General features: G+C 35.1%; 2 protein-coding genes across 3 annotated transcripts; one reads left to right on the top strand and one right to left on the bottom strand.

Moving 5' to 3' along the window:
* Positions 1 to 5,901, top strand: LOC107894236 (lysine-specific demethylase JMJ25). Its single transcript, XM_016819499.2, is given in 15 exon segments — positions 1 to 309; positions 652 to 834; positions 837 to 1,243; positions 1,648 to 1,784; positions 1,856 to 1,955; positions 2,060 to 2,192; positions 2,281 to 2,335; positions 2,508 to 3,186; positions 3,297 to 3,626; positions 4,009 to 4,416; positions 4,503 to 4,575; positions 4,787 to 4,872; positions 5,049 to 5,168; positions 5,320 to 5,390; positions 5,627 to 5,901. Coding segments are annotated over 14 exon segments (2,826 nt in total). The 5' UTR covers positions 1 to 309; positions 652 to 704; the 3' UTR covers positions 5,724 to 5,901.
* A 10,691-nt stretch (positions 5,902 to 16,592) lies between these two features.
* On the bottom strand, positions 16,593 to 21,074 carry LOC107894224 (uncharacterized). 2 transcript variants are annotated; one of them, XM_016819478.2, is made up of 3 exons: positions 20,895 to 21,074; positions 19,052 to 19,852; positions 16,593 to 18,910 (listed from the first exon to the last, which is right to left on the bottom strand). In XM_016819478.2, exons 2-3 carry the CDS (start codon positions 19,850 to 19,852, stop codon positions 16,868 to 16,870), a joined length of 2,844 nt encoding a protein of 947 aa, XP_016674967.2. In that variant the 5' UTR covers positions 20,895 to 21,074; the 3' UTR covers positions 16,593 to 16,867. The 2 variants fall into 2 exon arrangements, with proteins under 2 accessions (XP_016674967.2, XP_016674975.2); XM_016819486.2 differs by having other exon boundaries at positions 16,593 to 18,907.
* Positions 21,075 to 22,021: the final 947 nt, after the last annotated feature.

The following is a 22,021-nucleotide window of genomic DNA, read 5'->3' as shown; positions in this document are numbered from 1 at the left end:
ATGCAAATTCAAAATTTTGAGTTTCCTGTTTTGGGCTGATGATGTTGGGGATTTTATGGTACGGCAGAAGTTAACAGTTGTTCAGTACTTTAGTTATTACGAACTTCCACAAAGACATGTCTGAAATAACCAGCAACCAAAAAAAGAACAAAAAAAAGAAAAAAGGAACCCACAGTAGAAGCGAAAAACCGTGAAGTCAAGTAACAGTTCGATCCAACCACTGTTTATTTGGCTTTACAAAACTCTGGGTCGCCCCATATATATCCTTTTTTCTCCGTCTCATACTCTCTATCAAAGCCCTAGCTTCAGGTTCTTTCATTCTTCTTCTTTCTTTGTTTCCCCCCCCCTCAATTTATTGGGGGTTTTGGTTTTGTTTTTACATTGCTTTTTTTTTTAAAGTTACTTCTGGGTTTAAGAGTCTGGGGTTCTCTTTGAAAATTAAGTGATTGATTCTTTGTTTAATGATCTGGGTTTTGTTCTTCTGTCTTGCCAATCTTGTTTATTTTTATGATTTTGGTTCAATTTTTTGAATTTCCAATAAAGGGTTTGTAGTTATTTTTTTGGATTTTTTTTTGGTTGATTGTTTTTGGTGATATTCTTTTTACTGGTTTAGTAGGTGAATTTAGGAACTTTTTTTTTACTGTTTTTTAGGTTGAATTTGGGGATGCTTTACTGCTAGTGGATTTGAATTGCAAAGAAGTGGAATGGAGCATCCAAGATCAGGTTCTGGGAATGGTGAGGATAATGTTGGGATACCTGATGATTTGCGATGCAAAAGGTCAGATGGGAAGCAATGGAGGTGTACTGCCATGTCTATGCCAGATAAAACTGTTTGTGAAAACATTATATCCAGGCTAAAAGGAGGGCTGCCAATTCTGCGTTAAGAGCTAGCCTTAAGAAAAAGAGGAAGTTGGGTGGTGATACTGAGATGTATGGGGGAGACACTAAGAGTGATGACTTTGATGTGCCGCCTGTTAGCAGGAAAGTGGAGGACTATCCTCCTCCAGTTTCTGGGAAGAAACATAAAGAGAAGGTTTCTAAGAATCAAATTCAGTATTCACCCGAGACACCTCCTATGAGGAATCTCTCGGCACGAAATTCTGCAAAGGTGGAAGATGATTATCAAAGAGATGGCTCACCTTTTGAAGAGAGTTGGAGGTCATACAAGACACCGTCTTTTTCTGCTGCAGATTCATCCAGGAACAGATCACAGAGAAGCAATGATGATGTTGCTATGGCGGCGGTGAGTTAACTTACAACATGGTGGTTCTGGTAGCATTAGTATTGTTTGATCTTAAAGAATAAAACATGTATTGAATACACTCGACTTTTAGTAAGGGTGATTCTTCATGAGGAGGAATCTTGCCCATATAAGACATTGTGGCGGTCCTATTGTTGATCGTGATAATAGTATCAATTAGAAAAAAATGGAGAGAATAGGTTACCATCTTATTAGGTTTCATAGCAAATGAATGGGTAAAATGAGTTGAAAGTTTATAGTTAATTTATAATCAGATTTTTTATGATTGTTTTCTCCAAGATATTGCTGATTTGCAGGGTTCCTTTCATGCTCTATGATGATTATTTCTCTTTTTTCTTTTTACTATTTTATGTTGCTGATACAGATATTAATGTGGTGGTTTTCAGGATGACTCCGAAGATTCCTCCGAAGAAGTTTTTGTCGGGCAAACTTGCCATCAATGCCGGCAGAATGATAGAGAGAGAGTTACTTCATGCCTCAAATGTGAAAAGAGAGGATATTGTGATAGCTGTATCTCTTCATGGTAAGTTGAACGTTTAGTTAAAAATGCCCACATTTCCGTTTTCTAGCAATTATTTATGCTTTTCTTATTAGGTACTCGAACACCCCATTGGAAGAAATTGAGAAGGCTTGTCCTGCATGTCGTGGTTCCTGTAATTGCAAGGCATGCTTACGAGGTGATAACATGATAAAGGTATTGCCCTCCCTTTCAAAGGGTTTGCATGTCTAATTAATAGATTTTTTGACAGTTTAATTGTATAATTTCTTGAGGAATAATTTACTTTTCACCGAGTGCAGGTAAGGATACGGGAAATACCTGTCCTGGACAAGCTACAGTATCACTACTGTCTTTTATCTTCAGTGCTTCCTGTTATTAAGAAGATCCATCAGGAACAGTGTTCTGAAGTGGAATTGGAAAGAAAACTTCGTAGTAAGATGCTTGTTGATTAAATGGTTTGAGCTCAGGTTCCTACTGAGTTTAATGTCCTTATCTAACCATTAATAAATATGTTTTTCAGGAACTGAAATAGACCTTTTTAGGGCAAAGGTGAATGCAGATGAGCAGATGTGCTGGTACCTAATAACATTTACTAGCTATTTTAAAATCATCTCGCTTAGTGTGGTTAGTTTAATAGGTTAATTTTCTGTCCATTTGGTGAGGTTTATTAATTAGATTTACAAAAGTATGGTTAACACATTCTCATATTTATTGTGCTAAGGACATATAGTTCATGTCTTTTTGCAGCAACTTTTGTAGGATACCAATTGTTGATTATCATCGGCATTGTCCAAATTGCTCATATGATCTGTGTCTCCGTTGCTGTCAAGATCTTCGGGGTGCATCTTCTGTCGGTGTTGAAGATATAGGAAATGAGACTGGTGAGAGAACTCCAGACAAAGAAACTTCTATGGGACAAGTATCCAAATTGAAACTGAATTTCTTGGATAAGTTCTCTGGCTGGAAAGCCAACAGTGATGGCAGTATACCATGTCCTCCAAAGGAGTATGGTGGTTGCGGTCATAACTCATTAAACCTAAATCGTATTTTTAAGATGAATTGGGTTGCAAAGCTGGTTAAGAATGTAGAGGAAATGGTTAGTGGCTGTAAGGTTTATGATGTTGAAAGTTCAGAAAAGATTGAATTGAATGATCCCAGACTTTGTCAGTTTGCTGACAGAGAAGGTAGTGATGATAATCTTTTGTACTGCCCTTCATCTCATGATACTAAAGCAGAAGGGATTGCTGATTTTAGAAGGCATTGGAGCAAGGGTGAACCTGTGATTGTTAAAGAGGTATTTGATAGCTCATCCATTTCAAGTTGGGATCCCCTGGCTATTTGGAGAGGAATTCAGGAGACGGCTGATGAGAAAATAAAAGATGAGACCAGAATGGTGAAGGCCCTAGATTGCTTAGACTGGTCAGAGGTAGGCTCTATGCTCCTGCTTATATGTGCGTGATCTTCATATCTCTGTAATTTAATTGATATTATGTGTCACTCTCTTATAGATGCATGTTGGGTTTGATATGATGTCAGGTTGATATTGAACTTGATCAATTCATTAAAGGATACACAGAGGGGCGGACACATGAAAATGGACCGCCAGCAATGTTGAAGTTGAAAGATTGGCCTTCTCCCGGTGCTTCGGAAGAGTTTTTGATGTTCCAGAGACCTGAGTTCATCAGTAAACTTCCCTTACTTGAGTACATTCATTCCAGGTTGGGTCTCCTAAATGTCGCTGCAAAATTGCCCCATTATTCTTTGCAAAATGATGCTGGACCTAAGATTTATTTATCTTATGGGACCTATGAAGAACTTGATAGAGGGAATTCGGTAACCAATCTCCATTTCAAAATGCGAGATATGGTAAGTTGCATTTCCCCTCTCCTTGACTAATCAAGGAAATTCATTTTTGATTAATTATTACAAGGACACTATGAAACTGAAGTCTTCTATGTTTATATTACTTTTATGACTTGATCTCTGTATCTTATACTGGAATCTAATGCTTGAATAAGATTTAGGCTTTCATTCAGTGCATCTTGTTTTGCAATTTTTAGTCTATTATACATGTGAGGTCAAGGCCTTGTTTTGTCTTATACTAGCTCAAACCTTTTAATATAAAAGGGACACTGAATTAAGTCACTAACAAAATCTGTATAACCGTCAAGGCTTTCTTGTAATAATTAAAAGTAAATATGAATCTTTGTGGTGAAGCGTATGAATTGAAAGCTGAGTTGTTTTCCAGGTGTATCTGTTGGTGCATACATGTGAAGTAAAGGTAAATGGTCAGAGGACAAAAAAGGACATACTCAAATCCAATGGGAAATCTGAGGTAAATGAGTCCTTGAGGGATTCTGAAACAAGGTCAGATGAGAAAAGATTGCCTGATTTATCTATTGATGGACCTGATATTGATGACGAATCTGAGAGCACATCTGATGTACATGAGGATCAAGAAACTGAAACTACCATGATTGCAGAGAAATCTGCAGATTTTGAACAGTTAAATGGGGATAGCAGGGACGTGATAGGAAATCCTAAAGCAGGAGCGTGTTGGGATGTCTTTCGTCGACAGGATGTTCCGAAGTTAACTGAGTATTTGCAAAAGCATTGGAGGGATTTCAGGAAGCCTGAAAGTGCAGTAAGTGATTCTGTAAGTTTATGCTCTTAGTTGTAGAATATACTTTTTAACACATTGCGTAAAAGTGCATGTTGATGATTTTCTATTTTCATTATTAGGTGATGCGTCCTCTGTATGACGAAGTGGTGTACTTGAATGAGCATCATAAGAGAAAATTAAGGCAAGAATTTGGTAAGATAAGATAAACAACCTGTCTATAAAAAGTTTACAAACCGATTTTATAGTAGATGAAATTGGATTTTGGGTCAAAACAAATTCTCCTGGAAAATCTTATTCTAATTTTTAATCCAGTAAAAAGTTCAATATTTTCCTTTTATTGCTATAATAGAATCATTAATATAGTAGATGATCAAGTGTTGATTGTCGTTCATTTCGTTTACAGGAGTGGTGCCATGGTCATTCGAACAGAATTTGGGGCAAGCTGTCTTTCTCCCTGCTGGTTGCCCTTTCCAAGTGAGGAATCTCCAGGTAGGTCTCTCTGATAAATAACCTTCCATGTTTCGATATTTGTTGCAAATCCTGCTGAGAAGGTGATCTTTGATGTCATTGAGTATGTCCGATATGATAATCTTTTACCTTGTTCAATAAATGATGTTCGTCAGCATGGAAATTAATAACTTATTTCCTTCTTGTTGAACTTTCAGTCCAATGTTCAGTTAGGACTTGACTTCTTATTTCCAGAAAGTGTGGGGGAGGCTGTAAGATTGGCTGAAGATATCCGCTGTCTTCCAAATGACCATGATGGAAAACTTCAAATTTTGGAGGTCAGGCTAATAAAATTATCCCGAAAAGTGTTCAGTGCTTTTTTTTATCACGTGTTTGTCAAGTTCCTAGACTCTTTTTAAATCATGAGTTATGTATGTTAGACCTTTTTGTCCCAGTGAGTTTACCAACTTTACCATCATGTTCAATCAGGTTGGGAAGATCTCGTTATATGCAGCTAGTTCGGCCATTAAAGAGGTCCAGAAATTGGTGCTGGATCCAAAGTAAGTAAAATTTTAACTTATCTTGGTCTTTATGTAAACATTTCATTTTGTTCATTTTGATAATTTAGATGCAATTGCATGTTCAGTTAGGAATTTGGTCTTGCGAAAGTATAGGCCATTCTAGAGCTTACCCTCTGTAAAACTGCTTCTCCGACCCATTACTTTTTCATTTTCCCTTCGAAGTTGCTTTTCTCTTCCGCTGAATCCATTCTTTCTAATCCCTGCCCCTGTTGCAGATTGGGTGCTGAGCTTGGATTTGAAGATCCTAATTTAACCGCAGCAGTATCGGAGAATCTGGAGGTTGTGAAGCGAAGTCAAATAACTTGTGCCTGAATTTCTGTATAGTAACTGTAGGTTTGTTATGGAAACCATAGTTTCTCCATAAGCCATTGTGGGTTCCTGAAGGAATTTTAGTGTATAAATGTATTTATATGTAATCTTCTTAATGCTTTTGATACTTGATGATTCAAAACATCCTATTCTTGACAATATTATCATGTTTTAGAAGGAACATTGGCAACTTCTACTATACGGTTTAAATGTATCAGTTTATATTCATACAACCTATTCACTACGAAAGTTCCATAGCTATATGAAAACATTGATGAACCACCACCAGCATCCACCTTGAACCTCAGAGCCTTCTTGATTGCTAGTGAGGCATCGAGTGCAGTTGACTTTGTAACAATGGATGCAAGTTGCCGCAACTTGTGTAGCTATGTTCGGCACAGTCGAAAAAGTGGATGCTGACCAAAACTCTGATGGAGAACCATGATTATGAACACCATAAGTTTAAGATACAACTGGCCATTCTATTCGTAGACTCCCTCCAAGTCCCTCTTGCTAAAACTATACGACTAGTATCTATACGAATCGGTTTCAGCATAGCTGTATTTTTAAGCAAATAAGCAACAACTTCAGCTTCTGCTTCATCCCAACTACGGAAGCCAATTATTTCCATATCTCCTGCACTTCACTACTCTTATCTTCTTCTTCATCTAATCATCACTATGACGAACCTGTGACAATTATTAGTATATTTTTCAACAATCAATTGATGCAAATTAGTTAGAAGGAACCCCAGTTCGAATTTGGAATGGGGCTACCTCTATCATCGAAGCAATGTTTGGGGAAATGCGAAAAGCTTCACACGTCAAGTGCTTCAATTTAGGGATGAAGCCAAAAAAAAAAAAATTAGGAGAGGCAGAAATTAAGTTGTAATTTTTACAATAGTAAATATATTATTAAAAAATTATTTATTTTAAAATCTCATAAATATTTAACTTAGTGGATTAGATGACTATTATAAAGAATAGATATTCGGATTTAATATAAAGATATTAACGTTTATGATTTTTTTAATTTATAATTATTTTTTTATAATTTTTAAATTATTTATTAACGTGACATATAAGATAAATAGTGTCATGCAAACATAAAGTTTATATGAATTGTCATCTAGGTTGTCACGCTAGTAATATTAAAAAAATAAATATTTTAATTAGTATTTTTGTTAAAGAAAAGTAATTTGATTTTTTTTAAAATATTAATAATAAATTTAATTAAAAATAAATATAAAATAAGTTGAAAACTAAATCAATCAATATACCTAAAAAAGAGAGGTTTGAATTTATTAAACTTTGGACATGTGGTTGTATAAGCTATTTAGGATTGTTGGAGGATCTTGGATCATAGTAATTTATTACTCACACGTTACCTTGTTATTAGAGCTACGTTGGCTGTTACCGGTGATTAAAATCGAAGAGAAAAAATTTCAAAAAAAAAAAAAATAATAAAAACGAAGAGAAAAAAAAATAAAAAAATTCTGAACTTAAATTGAATTTGGATCTAATTGTTTATAATTAAAAAATGATGACATATTTAGGTAATCATTATAATTGGTGAGTTTCATTAATTGGGTGTAAATGGAGCTAGGAATGTAAATGAACAGAACATTTGATGAACCGTTCGTATAACATTTGTTTATGTTCGTTTATTAAGCTAAATAAACAAGTATGAACAAAATTTTTATGTTCGTTTAATAAACAAACAAGCTCGTTTATTAACTCGTATATGATTCATTTATTTATTAATGATATTTTCTTATAAAAATTCTATTAGAATATATTAATAAAATTATCTTGGTTTGTATTTTTTTCATTTATAATATGATTATTAATATTTATATTTGACTATTTTATATCTAAACAATATATGTGTGTATGTATTTATTTATTATTTGTTTGTTTATTATTTATTAACATTGTTCGTGAACATGTTCGATTAAATTAAATGAACATGGTCGTGAACATTAAACAAACGAACATGAACAAAAATTTGAAATTCTTAACTAATACAAATTGAACACAAACAAGCTTAAAAATAAATAAACGAACATGAACAGAGATTTGTTCATTCAAGTTCAGTTTATTTACAGCCCTAAATTTGGAGCACCCACTTACACTCAATTTTTAGGGAGAATGTGAAAATTGAAATAATTACATAGGTAATTACACCCAAATCTAATTTTAAAAATTATTTTTATAAAAGTTATATTATAAACATGAATGCGTATGAGTGCTTAAGATGATTACAACAAAAAAAAATATATTATAAATATTAAAAAATTATATTATTTAAATCTTAAAAAAAGTTCTAAAATAATGACAAAAAAATTATTATAAAAACAATTTACCTGCTATAAAAATGTTATAATACATCTATTTATAAAAAGTTCTGGCCAAATATGGATATAAATTATTTATGTGTCAATGCCTATATATAATAAAAATAATTTACTTATTTATAAAAAATGGTATAGGTTTTTTTATTATAACTTATTTATAAAAAATAAATTTTGAAAAAAAAAATTATTTATAAAAAGTGTTATGAAAGTTTTGGGCAATATATACAATTTTTTTATATAGGTTTTATATTTTTTTTACTTATTTTTCGAATTAAGTTTATATGGTTAAAGCTACAAACTATTTGGATTGTGAACTCAAATATTATAAGGTTGATGCATGCAAATATAAAAAGTTTTCTTGCAGTATTTTGTGGGATATGATACTATTTAAGAGAATGATACCAAATACAAGCACCATAGATAGTTTACGAATTTTTTAATTTGAGACATTCAAGGCTTCGAAATATGGTTGGAAAAACATATGTTGTTCCAAAATATATTTCTCATGTTAACACTACCACCTTAGTAAAGCATAACAAAACAATGTTGGATCTTACTAGCATGTTACATATTTCAACACTTTAATCATAGGTGGAATAGAGATTATCCATACTCCATAGAGTACATTAAGAAGGAGATTTTGATAATTTTAATTATGCATATTCAAATTCGTATGGTGATGATGAACTCAGTCAAAGATCAACAAATGATTATAAAGAGTATATGTTAAATATTAAAGAGGAAATAACCAATAAATATGCAACAGAACAATTAGATAAAATTGTAAATGAGGTTTATTTTTCTAGCTATTTTTACTATTAATCATGTTATTAGCTACTTTTTTAGATTAACATAAAGCATAAGATGATTCAATTTTAATTATTGCTACTTGTTTAGAAATGATTTTGATCATACTAATAATTTTTATAGTAATTAATGTATTTATAAAAATATGAATAATGTAACTATATAATTACAATTTGTACTACCACACATGACATAATTACGATGTAATTACACTATATCAGCCAAACACATCTAGAAAATTGCAACACTTTCATTCAATTAGTTTGTGCTATCCAAACAAACCCTTAATGAAAATTAAGACTAAATTACCTAAAAAGGCCATTTTTCATGCATATTTAAGGAAATGGGCCGATTACACCATTATTTACCGGAAATGGCTGATTTTTACAAAACGCGCCTATGTGACCGCATTTTAGGGGGAAAAGCCAGGAAATCGCTCCCTTGAGGAACCGTTTTTTGCCACATCATCCAAAAACGCGCTTACGTGGAAGCGTTTTGCTGACATGGCGAAAAACGCTTGCTCAAGGGAGCGGTTTGCTCCGTGTTTTTATGTTAAGGATATTTGCATGTTTAGTCCCTATGGTTTTTAGGGTTTTTAAGGTTAGGGTTTTGGTAAAACAAGTTAGGGTTTAGTATTTAGGTTTTTGTTAAAACAAATTATGGTTTTAGAGTTTTAGTAGCTTTTAAAAATAAATCAGGATTTAGTGTTATTTTATAAAAATTATTTAAATTAGGGTTAATTATTTTTAAATAAATTAAGTTAGGGTTTTAAATAAATTAGGGCTTAGGTTTTAAATAGATTAAGTAAATTAGGGTTCTAGGATTTTAAATAAATTAAGTTAGTGTTTAAAATAAATTAAATTAAGGTTTAGGGTTTATTAAATTAGGGTTTATGTTTTTAAATATATTAAGTAAATTAGGGTTCTAGGGTTTTAAATAAATTAAGTTAGGGTTTTAAATAAATTAAATTAAATATTTGGGTTTAGGGAATTAGGGCTTATGTTTTTTAAATAGATTAAGTAAATTAGAGTTCTAGGGTTTTAAATAAATTAAGTTAAGATTTAAAGTAAACTAAATTAGGGTTTAAGGTTTATTAAATTAGGGTTTATGTTTTTTAAATAGAGTAATTAAATTAGGGTTTAGTTTTTAAAAAAATAACATTGTGTTTTTTTGAGAAAATTGACTATTTTTACCGTGAAAAAATAATTTTAAGAAGCGTTTCTGAACAAATAGTGTCAAAAATGCTTCAAGCAGGATGCAATGTCAGCAAAAATACAGAAAAAAGCTCCCACGTGGACGCTGTTTTGCTACAGTAGTTTCTGAAAAAATAATTTTGAGAAGACGTTTTTGAATAAATAGTGTCAAAAACGCTTCAAGCAGGATACAATGTCAGCAAAATTTATGAAAAAAGCTCCCATGTGGACGCTCTTTTTCTACAGTAGTTCCTGAAAAAATAATTTTGAGAAGACGTTTCTGAACAAATAGTGTCAAAAACGCTTCAAGCAGGATGCAATGTCAACAAAATTTATGAAAAAAGCTCCCACGTGAATGCTCTTTTTCTACTATAAACGAGGCAAATATCATTCTTAGGTTGCATAAGTTTCGGTAAGAAAAATTAGAGAGGCTAAGCAGAATATAAATTGAAGATGAGTGAACGTACTAGTGCTATTATTTACTATGATAGTGAGGTCTATGACACCGAGAACGACGTTGTTTTTTTATCAGAGAACACAACGCAAATGGCTTTTAACCAGAGTATAGATTTATAGAATTTTGTAAAAGAATTAGGCGCAAATTCTTCGGAACGACGCCAAATAGAGTTTCTTCTATTAAGTATCGATTTTGTGCTTCGATTGATCTCGTGACATATGACTCATTTGATATCAAAAGTGTTCATAGCTTTGAGGCGATTGTACAGACTCATCTCATTAGTGGATCACCCTATCTTGAGTTATATGTTCAATTTTCATCGCCAAATGAAACATTTGTGACTTCAATATCAACTGCTGTTCGAGAGGAATACACGACCCCTAGCCGACACTCTGTTAGTGAGAGGCAGAACACGGAAGTGCCCATGTTTGGTGGCAGTATGAAAAACATAACTCCTGCGTGACACTCGATTAGTGGATGGGACGTGCAGATCGGTAGGTTGATATTCAATGTTGAAAATACGTATTGAGGAACGACATCAACTTTTAGTGGTTGGTTTTCCATGTATGATTGGGGATGTTATGAAACATCTACAAGAAGGGATGATGTACTCCCTACGACGTCCATCGGCGAGAGGACCTCATATGTTGCAGATGATGGTGGGTTGGATGATGAGTTCGATGTGGATCCACTTCGAGAGCCCGGTCCCAATGGTGCAGAAGTTGCATTATTTTCTGAACCGGAGTCTGTTCCATCCGAACCTGAAGACGTTGAAGGGGGTTCAGATGAAGAAAAAGAAGATCCACGATTCAGGCCGTACTCACCTCCAGCTCACATGCATAATGTCGATATAGCAACAGATAATGTGTTGGAGTTTCCAGATCTACCACACAGAACGCGTGACCATACAGGTTCGACATTGGATTCGGGTGATTTGGAAGTCGGTAAGGAGTTTTCCAATAAGGATAGTTTTCTTGGTGCTTTGAAACAACATAGCATCAATCACGAGGTTAACTACAACGTGGTTAAATCCAAACCCGAGAAGTTTGAGGCCAAGTGTGCAGTGCAAGACGGTACATGTTCATGGAAAATAATAGATTCTTTAAGGAAAAATACAGAATTGTGAGAGATAAAAGAGTACAAAGGTCCACATATCTGTGTTGCTGGTACAGTATCACTGAGTGTTTAGAGTTTTGAATAATAATGTTATTACTTAATGTTGTATTGTTTAACGTACTTTGCTAAAATGTGTTTCATAAGATCATCCCAAGATGGATTTAGGCATGATAGCTAGCTTAATACTACTGATTTTGAAGGCAGATATCGGAACTTCTATGTCATGCATAATTGCCAGTATTCGTAGCCAAAAGAGGTACATGCCCTCTTACCGCAAGGTTTGGATAGCAAAGAAAAAACGTAGGAAAAGATGTATAGTGGGTGGGATGCTTTATATAATGAGGTTTGACAATGGTGTCAAGTGCTGAAGAGGTACGTCCCAAGTTGCATAACAGACCTTTAAATGGTCCCTCCGTACTACAATGACCGATTGCTCCGTGGATGCCAAGTGTTCAAACGTCTTTTTTGGAGCTTTAAACAATGTCGGAACGCATTTGTGTACTACAAGCCATGGGTACAAATTGACGGTACATTTATGTATGGTAGATATACCCATCTGTTATTGCTAGCTGTGGCACAGAGAGACAGTGGGAGAATTCTTCCAATTGCGTTTACAATAACATCGGGGGAGTCACTTGATGACTGAGATTTCTTTCTTTCTAGGACAAGGAGGCATGTATGCCCCCAACCTGATATCTGCGTTATATCAGATCGGGGCATTAGAATACTAGTTACAATTGAGCGACATAGAAGCCTATGGGATCGCACACACTATCGATATTGTCAAAGGCACGTTGTGTCCAACTACTACGGGTAATATCGCTCTACGACTGAACGAAAGCAAGTGACCAACATGGGTATTTAATCTCTATTAATATACTCTCGGTTGTAATATTTAATTTATTCTGAATGGAATCTTGGTATGTAATTTTTACTATCAACTTATATTGGCAAGGTACGAGATCAATAATGACTGTTTTTATGAGATGTTGGGGATTTTGCGTTCAGTTCATGATCAAATAGCGGACTACCTTTTTAACATACCCTTCGAACAGTGGATACAAGCATACGACGGCGGCTTACGATATGGTCATATGACCACAAAACTAGCTTAATGCATAAATTTTGCTCTAAAAGAAACGCATCATTTGTTGATAACCTCGGTTGTGTGAGAGGCATATTTTCATTTGGTGGCACTATTCCCAAAGCGAGCAGCAAGTTATAAAGGCCAAATGCAGGGAGGCCATGTATGGTTACGGAAGGTATTGCAAGAAATTAACAAGGCCAAGACGTGGGGCAACACGATGCATATTGTGTGTCACGATCGCGACAACCTATGGTTTTGTGTGACGGAGTTTGACAGATCGAGCTAATGTATTACTAGCTGGTAATATCGTGTACACATGATAAATAGAACTTGCAACTGTGGGATGTTTGACGCACTTCGTTCTTCATGCGCTCATGCAATTACAGCTTGTCAGAATCTCTGTTTGGATCCAATGAGATATGTCGACAAAGTGTATAAAATAGAAAACATGTAAAATATGTGGAGACACGTATTCCCACTGGTCCTAGATGAATGTAAGTGGCCGTCTGTATCACTTGCTCCGTTTAAGTTTTTACCGGATAGAGAATTGTGTCGCAAACCAAAATGTCAACCTTGCTCGAGTAGAATACATAATAATATAGATATTCGGGAAAGAATGAACCAACAAAAGTTGTGTAGATGGTGTAGAAACCCAGGTCATACAATTCGATCATGTCCAAACCGAAATGTTGATAATTGTTGTAATGAAACGATGTTGCATTATTTCTATTCCGCTTATTCAAAAGAACTTATATTTTATTAAAATTATAAAATAAAAAATAATTTACTATTAAAATATAAAAAAACAACTTTTTTATTAAATGAAACAATATAGAAACAACTTTTACAAATATATTAAAAACAAATCAATGTATATGCCAGTCGGAATCAGTGTCACATAAGGGTGGACGACGGTTACGCGCTGGATTCCTCCTTGGTTACTCCGGCGGGGGTCGTAGTTGTTCTGATAGAGGTTGTAATTGCTAAGGCGGGAGTTGTAGTTGCTCCGATTGTGGGTGTTGAGAGGATGACCCACCTTGGTAGAATAAAGAATGTCGAGGTGTTTGGATCACCCACGACAGAGATGTTTGAATCCAATAAGGCGATGGTGAATGGTAATGAGATGAGTTCCCCGACGGTGCCTCGTGCGACCTCTCCGACGATGATGGCCTATATATCATTGGTTAAGTCAGAGTCATCAGGAAAGGAGTTACACCGGGCCATGTATTCTAACTTGGCTTAGAACTGAAAAAAGGAAAATAGATTAGGATACATATAAGGGCTAGGATACACACCTAGCAAAATCTAAAGGAGCTGTGATGTTGGTGTTGTAGGTTGACGCATTGGGCCCGATGATTGGTGGGTACTGTTGATGAGCCAGATGATTGTGTGGGTACTGTTGATGGGCCCATGTCGTCATCCATTCTCCTTGGATTTAAAGGACCCTGTTGTTCCTTTTCCACACGGATTTGCCGACGTCTCTGCTCTTCCGCAAGCAAATATGGCTTACCATGGATCCTAAATTATGGCATGTAATCTGGGGTGCAAGCTAACTCTGGGACGATGATCGGTTCGCGATCAGGTATATGATCGTACCGATTTTTCCAAATTTTGATATATTCCGACCAGAATAACGACCAATTTGTATTCGTTAGCCGTAAGTCTATTTTGTGCTACTCATCGAGCACCTCAGGTTCCTCAGGAATTGATTGTCGAAATCCAAATTGTTGCAACATTCTATCTGTCTGGTGCATATCGACAATAGAATAATTTACCAATGGGACCTTAACATCCAAATGTTCAAATTTTGAAAGAATTCTTCCGGAATCACTGCCCGTATTGCCGGATCCTCGTATGGTGTCCATTGAAACTATATGAACAAGATAAAAATATTAGTTATATACATAATACTAAATACTAAATATTAAATATGAAACGACTATTTTATGTATATATATTATTCAATACTTACTTGCGCTTCCAATTGTTGGTCTAATAGAAGCCATATATCTTCAAGAGCGGTAGGTATTCCAACATAACTCATCGGATGGTTCCACCTAATTATATAAATTTTAAGCATACAATTTTATTTTAAATCTATAGAATAATTGTAAAATCAAATAAAAATTTTACCTTGTTATGAGTGAGAATGTATATGGGTGGTTCACTCGAGGACGTAAAAATAGAAAGAAAAATCGAGCCCATAATTGTAGTAGGATAGGCAACCTCTAATTTTTACTTTATTTGGTGGCGTCGTCTCGCATATCTCCCGGTACAATGTTTCCAACATAGCAGACCCCCAACTAAGTTCGCCAACTGCTCTAAAATCAACGAGTTTCAGCAGCCACATCAGATGTACGAGGTTTCGTTACAAGTCTGGCATCAAATAACCTCTAATCATCTCAAGGATATATGTCCGAGCATATTGTATTCTTTCTAATTCAGTCGAATCATTCCTCGGCTCTGGGAATGTGTCTCGTAACCAGCCCATCTCGATCCGACCTCCGTAAATATTATTCGGAATGAAACCCAAAAGATCGTAGCATATGGGTCCCCAATCAGCAAATTGAACAGACTCGGTGAGTGCGGCCCCATCCACCGGCAATCCTAATTGTAATTGGACGTCCTCCAAAGTGATAGCACACTCTTCGCATGGAAGATGGAATGTGTGCGTCTCCGGTCTCCACCTCTCTATTAACGCGCTGATGAGTTTCGGGTCCAACTTGCACCCCCAGCCTATAGTGGCCGCGTGCCAAAAACCCGCTTCCCTCAAGTAATTTTCTATCAATGGTGATAGCGGACCAGACATGTTACGAATATAACATTGTAACACCCGATCTACAAACTATTATAAAAAATTATAAAATACAAATTAATTAAAATTACATAAATGAAAAAAAAATTAAATAATATTCAATATCTAAAAGAAACTGTTACCATTTTCATTTGTTCGACGGAGATATGTTTATGATCGAGACGAATTAATCCCCGGGCCATTGCTAACATGATCAAATATCTTTAAAATTATAAAAAAATAATACTAATTTAGGAAAAATAAAAGTAAATAATTAATTATAAGAGCTTTAAGAAATTTAATAAGAAATTTGAGAGCTCTAAGGAGAAATTGTAGAGAATTTTTGCTAAATTGTTAAGAAATTTTGTGTGAAAATAAGTTGAGGGGAGGGGGTTTTTATAGTTCTTTTTTTTTGTTTCTTTTTTTTATCATTGGAACCCCCCAATGGTCAAAAAAATGTAGCCGTTGAAGTTGAAAAAGCCAAAAAATCGCTCCCCCAAGGGAGCGTTTTTTGCCACGTTAGCAAAACGCGCTGACGTGGCAAAAAACGCTTCCTTGGGGGCGTGATTTCCTGGTTTTTTTTCCCCTAAAACGTGGCCACGTAGGCACATTTTGCCAAAAACGGCATTTCCAGAAAATATTGTTATCGGCCCATTTCCGTAAATTTACTTGGAAATGAGCCTTTTTAGGTAATTTAGTAAAAAATTAAATACAAATATTGTGTTTGGTACAAGAAGTTTAAATCTTTTCCATATGCATTGTTCATTTATATTTATATTCAAAATTGCTAATTATATAAGATTTGTTATAATTTCCCAATCATTGAGATTAATCATTAAGTGAAGGAAAACAAAGTGCACAAGAATCATGGGTTGAATTTAACAAACAAACTACTATACCTATGATTTCATCCATGAAAATGATGGAATGACTCTCTTGAGATCAGCTGTATCCATGTACTAATTGTGGAGATGCCTCATTAAATTGCTTGAATTTCACAAAAATGTTCAATGTCTTGATGTTTAGCAATATCATTGTGGTTCTTAAATATTGATCCATGGCTACACAAGAATATTATATTTGAAGATATATAGAGAACAAAGGAAAATACAAGAAGTTGACAAGGATAGTTAATCAAACAACTAAACAAGTTCTATTTAGAGCTACCTCTAACTTTAATTTTAAAGTTTCTGAAAATGGCTCAAGCCTTGCATTCTTGCTCGGCCAATTCCTCCTAATCGACATCTTGTTGTTGATGATGATGATGACGATGACTGTTTTCCGAGGAATGTCCTCGATGTCTGCCAATTCCGCAAACTGTTGGTTACTGTGCATAGCTAGTGAGCCATTTGAGGAGGTTCATTTGTAACATCTTTGGAACAGATAGATGCACCACCTTCCACAGTCTTATCGCTAGCACTCTCACGCTTTGATGTTGCATCGACTGTACTGAGTGCCTTTAGGGAAGGGCTCGATAATCGCATTGCTTCTGCTTGTGCATCTCTAACCTTTTTCATCCTCTTCATGTTCAAGAATCCGCTCTCAAGAGCTTCCAACACTTTACTTGTCAATGGTCTGATTCTTTTGCTTTGCCTCCGAGAGCTTGTCATAGGTTGTTCGTCTTCTGCACAGATAGTAGCATCGGTTTTCGACAAATCAGCATAATCATTCTCAATGGCCAACTGGCTGCCATCAGTTTCCAGCATTCCTGGCTCACCATTTCTAGCATCCAGCGGAAGCAGGGGTGGGTTTGAACCATCTGATGACAGCAATGGAAGCTTCTCACTACTCCCTTGAAGAGTCTCTATGGATTGAGGATTGCCTTCAGCAGAAGAACCGATAGATGATACTTTCTCTTCAGAATCACTTACGCGGAGAACCTCAATGCTGCCATCATCTTGAGATTTTAAGGCACAACATAGCTCCGTTTGTTCATGAATGTCAGCAGGAAATTTCTCACTGAAGCAACTTTCCTCTATCTTTCCACAAGCATTGAGTCTCTGTCTCTTCACAGGAGAAACCGAATGAATTGGATTACTAGAGATATTCTCAGTACGGTGCCTTCTCTGTGTCTTAGCAGGAGCAGTTAATCTTTCCCCTTTCATTGGAGAAGCTAAACTAATTGCCGGAGCAGTTATTTTCTTTCCCGAGGGAACTAAACAAGGAGAATGACTAGATTTAGCTCTTCTACTGAAATGGTGCTTTATAATCGTATTTGACCTTGTATCTTCTGATGCATTGGTCCTCTCATACTGGTGAGTAAGAAAACCCTGGTCTGCCATGCATGAGTTCTTCGGATTTTGGTTATCAGCAGTAACTGGTTTACTGCCAGGTTTCATATCCATGACAACTGAACCATGACTTGATAATCCGTCAGTGATTCTTTGCTCACGCTCATCTGAAGAATCATCACTTGAATTATCTTCATTTCCTCCTGAACAAACCTTAATTTTGGAAGAAATGTCAAACTTAACCGGCAAATATCTGAGTTCTCTGACCTGGGAGGATTTTCCTCCATGGAGCAAACTGGTATCCACAACGCTGAATTTAGTATGGCGTGCAGTAGAGCTAGCGGTTATGCCCTCACAATGGCGAGCCTTAGTATGATTAGCATTTACCTGGCCAGAATCTTGAGTTACCTTCTGCATTGGTTTGGAAGTAAACATCAAATCAATTGGCGAACATCTAAGTTCTCTCATCTTGGATGCTTTTCCTCCATGGACCAAACTGGAATCAACAACCGTGAACTTCATATGGTTTGAACTGAAAATAGAGACTCGGGGCTTGAGATAATGAGGCTTATGATTGGGAAGATCATCTTGATCTGATGATTCTCCTGAAAGGCAACTATTTTCTCCATTGCAGCTCCGAAAATCATTTCCTTCAGCATCAAGCTCAATGAGCGTTGGCTCAGATACCACTTTGCTCAAAACATCGCTAACGGAATCAAAGTAGTGATTTCCTTTAACAAGCTTTCTTCGTGAGAACTTCTTCACTCCAGGAATAAGAAACACTAGACAATGTTTGGAGCTAAAAGAGCATTGATTCTTGGGTTGCTCCGAGTGCCATCCTCTAGCTAGCAGACGTGGCCAAACAGCTTCCCAAAAAATATCATTGCATCGAGCTTTGCTCAACCGACAACCTGCTGTTAAAAAACCGAGGATTTCACCACATGTAAGAGATGAACAAGCCTTACCAGAAGGTATTTCAGGGGAAACTTGAGTGGTCCTTGGAGGCTCCATGGCCAGGCCTGTAAGATCAACCTTCCCCTTACCAATGCCAACAGCTTCTACAAGATTACATATCCCAACATTATCCTTCAAATGGAAGACATAATTTTCAAGTGAAGTTCTCCCCTCAACAAATGACTTCGAGACCTGCTAATAGTGAGAGGAGAGTGCAACCATGATCAGAACAACGTTCAGTAACTAACTAGAAGATTTATCAAAGTCAACAGAAGGACCATGAATAATGATTCTGAAGCAAACTTCTACATGAAGTCAGTAGTAAATTAAGTTTACCTCTAGAAAATTATTTTGTAATTCATCCTGGACATGAGTAAGCAAACGAGACAACAATTTCTGTTGCCTCCAGCCAGTAAAGATTTTCCGTCCACATATAATTCTTCGATTTCTTCTCTTTTGGCCACTTGACCATCTGCGGTATCTATCTGACTTATAAAATGCCCCATAGTAAAATGACAATATATCCCCCATCTTCTTGTTTCCAATTAATTGTTTTATCTTCCCGAAATCTTTCCCAAATATATACAAACCAAGAAGAAAACTATCCGCTTCTGTGTTGTTCCAGGCATCACTTGATGAACCAGGAATCAGATGAGAGCTTTTACCTCCACATGGTGCCATTCCACATTCAAGGTTCTCTGCATTTGATTCCTTTTCATCGACCAACCTAGCATTCGACCGTTCAGCACTTAGTTCTGAATTTTTCTTCCTCTTAGAATTCTGGCCCTTTCTGCACTTTCTAGCCACCTTTGTTGCATCATCAGGCTTACTTGGACCCTCCTTGCCTTCATCCTCGAAATCAATATCTTGTTCGTGGATCCAAGTGACTGGGACAGCTAAGCTGAATATAAAGGAATGGTCAATATAAGGACTACCTTCTGAGTTCATCAAAAGCTGAAGATGTTCCCATCCTGCTATCATAGGAGGAATTTCCGCCTGGTATCTGTTGCCAACTCTCGGACTTAATTGTGAATCGCCAAATATATCACTTATATCAGGAGAATCCGGGGGAAGCAACTGCTTTGGAGATGTTTCTTGAGTAAGGTTGCAGTTAGGATCAACCTGAATTGTCTCCATCTGCAAAAAGAATATGGTACTGAGCATCAAATCCGAACTCATTAAAAGGACACTGACAACTTTAAGTCATGAACAGAGAAAATGGTAAACGTAGATCAGTACTTGGGTTTAAAAATGAAAGAAAATCTCTCCGAGATGGTGAAATGTAGTGAATTTAATCAAAGACAATATTTAAGGAATGGTTCAAACTATGGGGTTCATGATTCATAGCTGAAGAATCAATTTTCACTCCCAGATGAACAATTAAAGCAACAGGAACAAAGATTCAAGCAGCAGAAAGATTCAATCTTGGGGAACCATATAAATATATATATATTTCTTATTTCTAAAACTGAAAACATAACAGGCAATTTAGTTCTCAGGGCATTCATATATTGCACGCAAACATGCATTAACCGATCACTGCACAAAATCAAACACATCAGAAACATAAACAGAAACCTAAAAAAAAAAAAAAAAAACCCAGATTAAAGAAACACAAAGAACAGCAGCTAATAACAAGATCACCAACCACAGTTCCTCTTTCATATCCAAACAATTCACCATTCAAACAAAAACCTAACAAGTGATACAAAAGAATACATTAACATACGAAAAAAAAAAATTAAACCAACACAGAAATTACTATCAAAACGATGACAACACAAGTAACCCAATGAATTACAACCAAAATCATGATGTGATCCTATCTATAATAAGGTTAACTTGGTTTTTTTTTTGAAAAAACAGATAGCTTAAGGAGCAAAGAAGCAGAAACATTGCATAAAGGAAAACAACATTAGATTGAAACAGTAAACATAACCCATCTATAAGGAAGAAGAAGAAAAGCTTTGAAACGTTAAAAGTAAAAGGGTCTGAGCAAATGGGTAGTTATGCATTGATTCACAGCTTCTTATTAAATCAAAATATGAACATATCAAATAAGAAGAAACATGAAAACTATAAACAAAAACAAGTGGCTGGTCCTTGCGTTTTATAACTAAAAATCTAGGGGAAAAAATATACCAAAAAAAAGAGATTGAAGAAGAGTTGGAGATAGTACCTGGGCTTGAAGAGAGGATTAGCCTTTATTATTACATAAAAGAAACCGAATTGTATGTATGGTTTTGGCAGAGATTGAAGGACAAAAGTATGGTTGGTCTTTATAGAAAAGCTTTTATTTTGGTAGTAGACCTCTCCACGGCCGGGTCGTGAGTCGTGACTCAATTCTTCAATTTTCAAGCTTGGTTCTTTGAGTTGAGTTGAAATGTTGGATCATATTTGTTATTAATTAGGGTAAATTACATTCAAGATTATTAAATTATTAATAAGTTTATGTTTTGGTCACTTAGCTTTAAAAAGTTGCAAAATAATTGTTGAACTATTCGAAAGTTTTCATTTATATTACTAGTTTGTTAAAATCACTACTGAATGTCTTTTTTTGCTTTCAGCGTTTGCACTAATTGAAAGTTCTCCTTTTCATTCTCTTTTATAATTTGGTTTTTTTTTCATAAAACAACTTTGAATATCAAAAATTGCGACAGCGGACCAAATTTAAATAATTTTCTTCTTCAATCTTTGACATTAACTTTCATATCGGTTTGGATCTAAGATATATTCTACTCGTTGATGGGTACTAATCTACCTACCACTAGTCGAATTGTCACTTGAAACTTATTAGCCGAACTTTTAAAAAAAATATTAACAACATAATGAATTAAATAAAACCTTTTAAATAGTTCAATTATTTAAATGAAATTTTTTGAATAATTTAGTGATCATTTTATTACTTTTTAAAATTGGGTGACCAAAACGTAAATTTACTAATAATTTAGGGACTTTGGATGTATTTTACCCTATTAATTAAACAATAAAAAATATTTAAAGAAAAACAGCAATAAAATATCATTGGCCAAAAAAATATTAATATTTATATATTTTGTAATTGAATTAAATGAAAATGTTTATAATTAGATTTTATTATCAAATTTCAACCGAAAACTTAAAAGCATAAATCTTTACATTTTATCTATAGTTGAATTTAATTTACAATTTATTTACTATTAAATGATTTGAAATATTAAGGATAGTTAAAAGAATAATTAATCATATTAGGGTTTAACTTTGGAGAAAGTGCTTTAGTTTAGTCTTTAGGAGCACTTCACATTATTTAGTATTAATTTAGTGTCT

This window comes from Gossypium hirsutum, chromosome A08, assembly GCF_007990345.1.
Source record: "Gossypium hirsutum isolate 1008001.06 chromosome A08, Gossypium_hirsutum_v2.1, whole genome shotgun sequence".
Classification (NCBI taxonomy): Eukaryota; Viridiplantae; Streptophyta; class Magnoliopsida; order Malvales; family Malvaceae; genus Gossypium; species Gossypium hirsutum.
The sequence above is the reverse complement of the archived record's forward strand: the minus strand, read 5'-3'. Positions and strand labels throughout refer to the sequence as shown.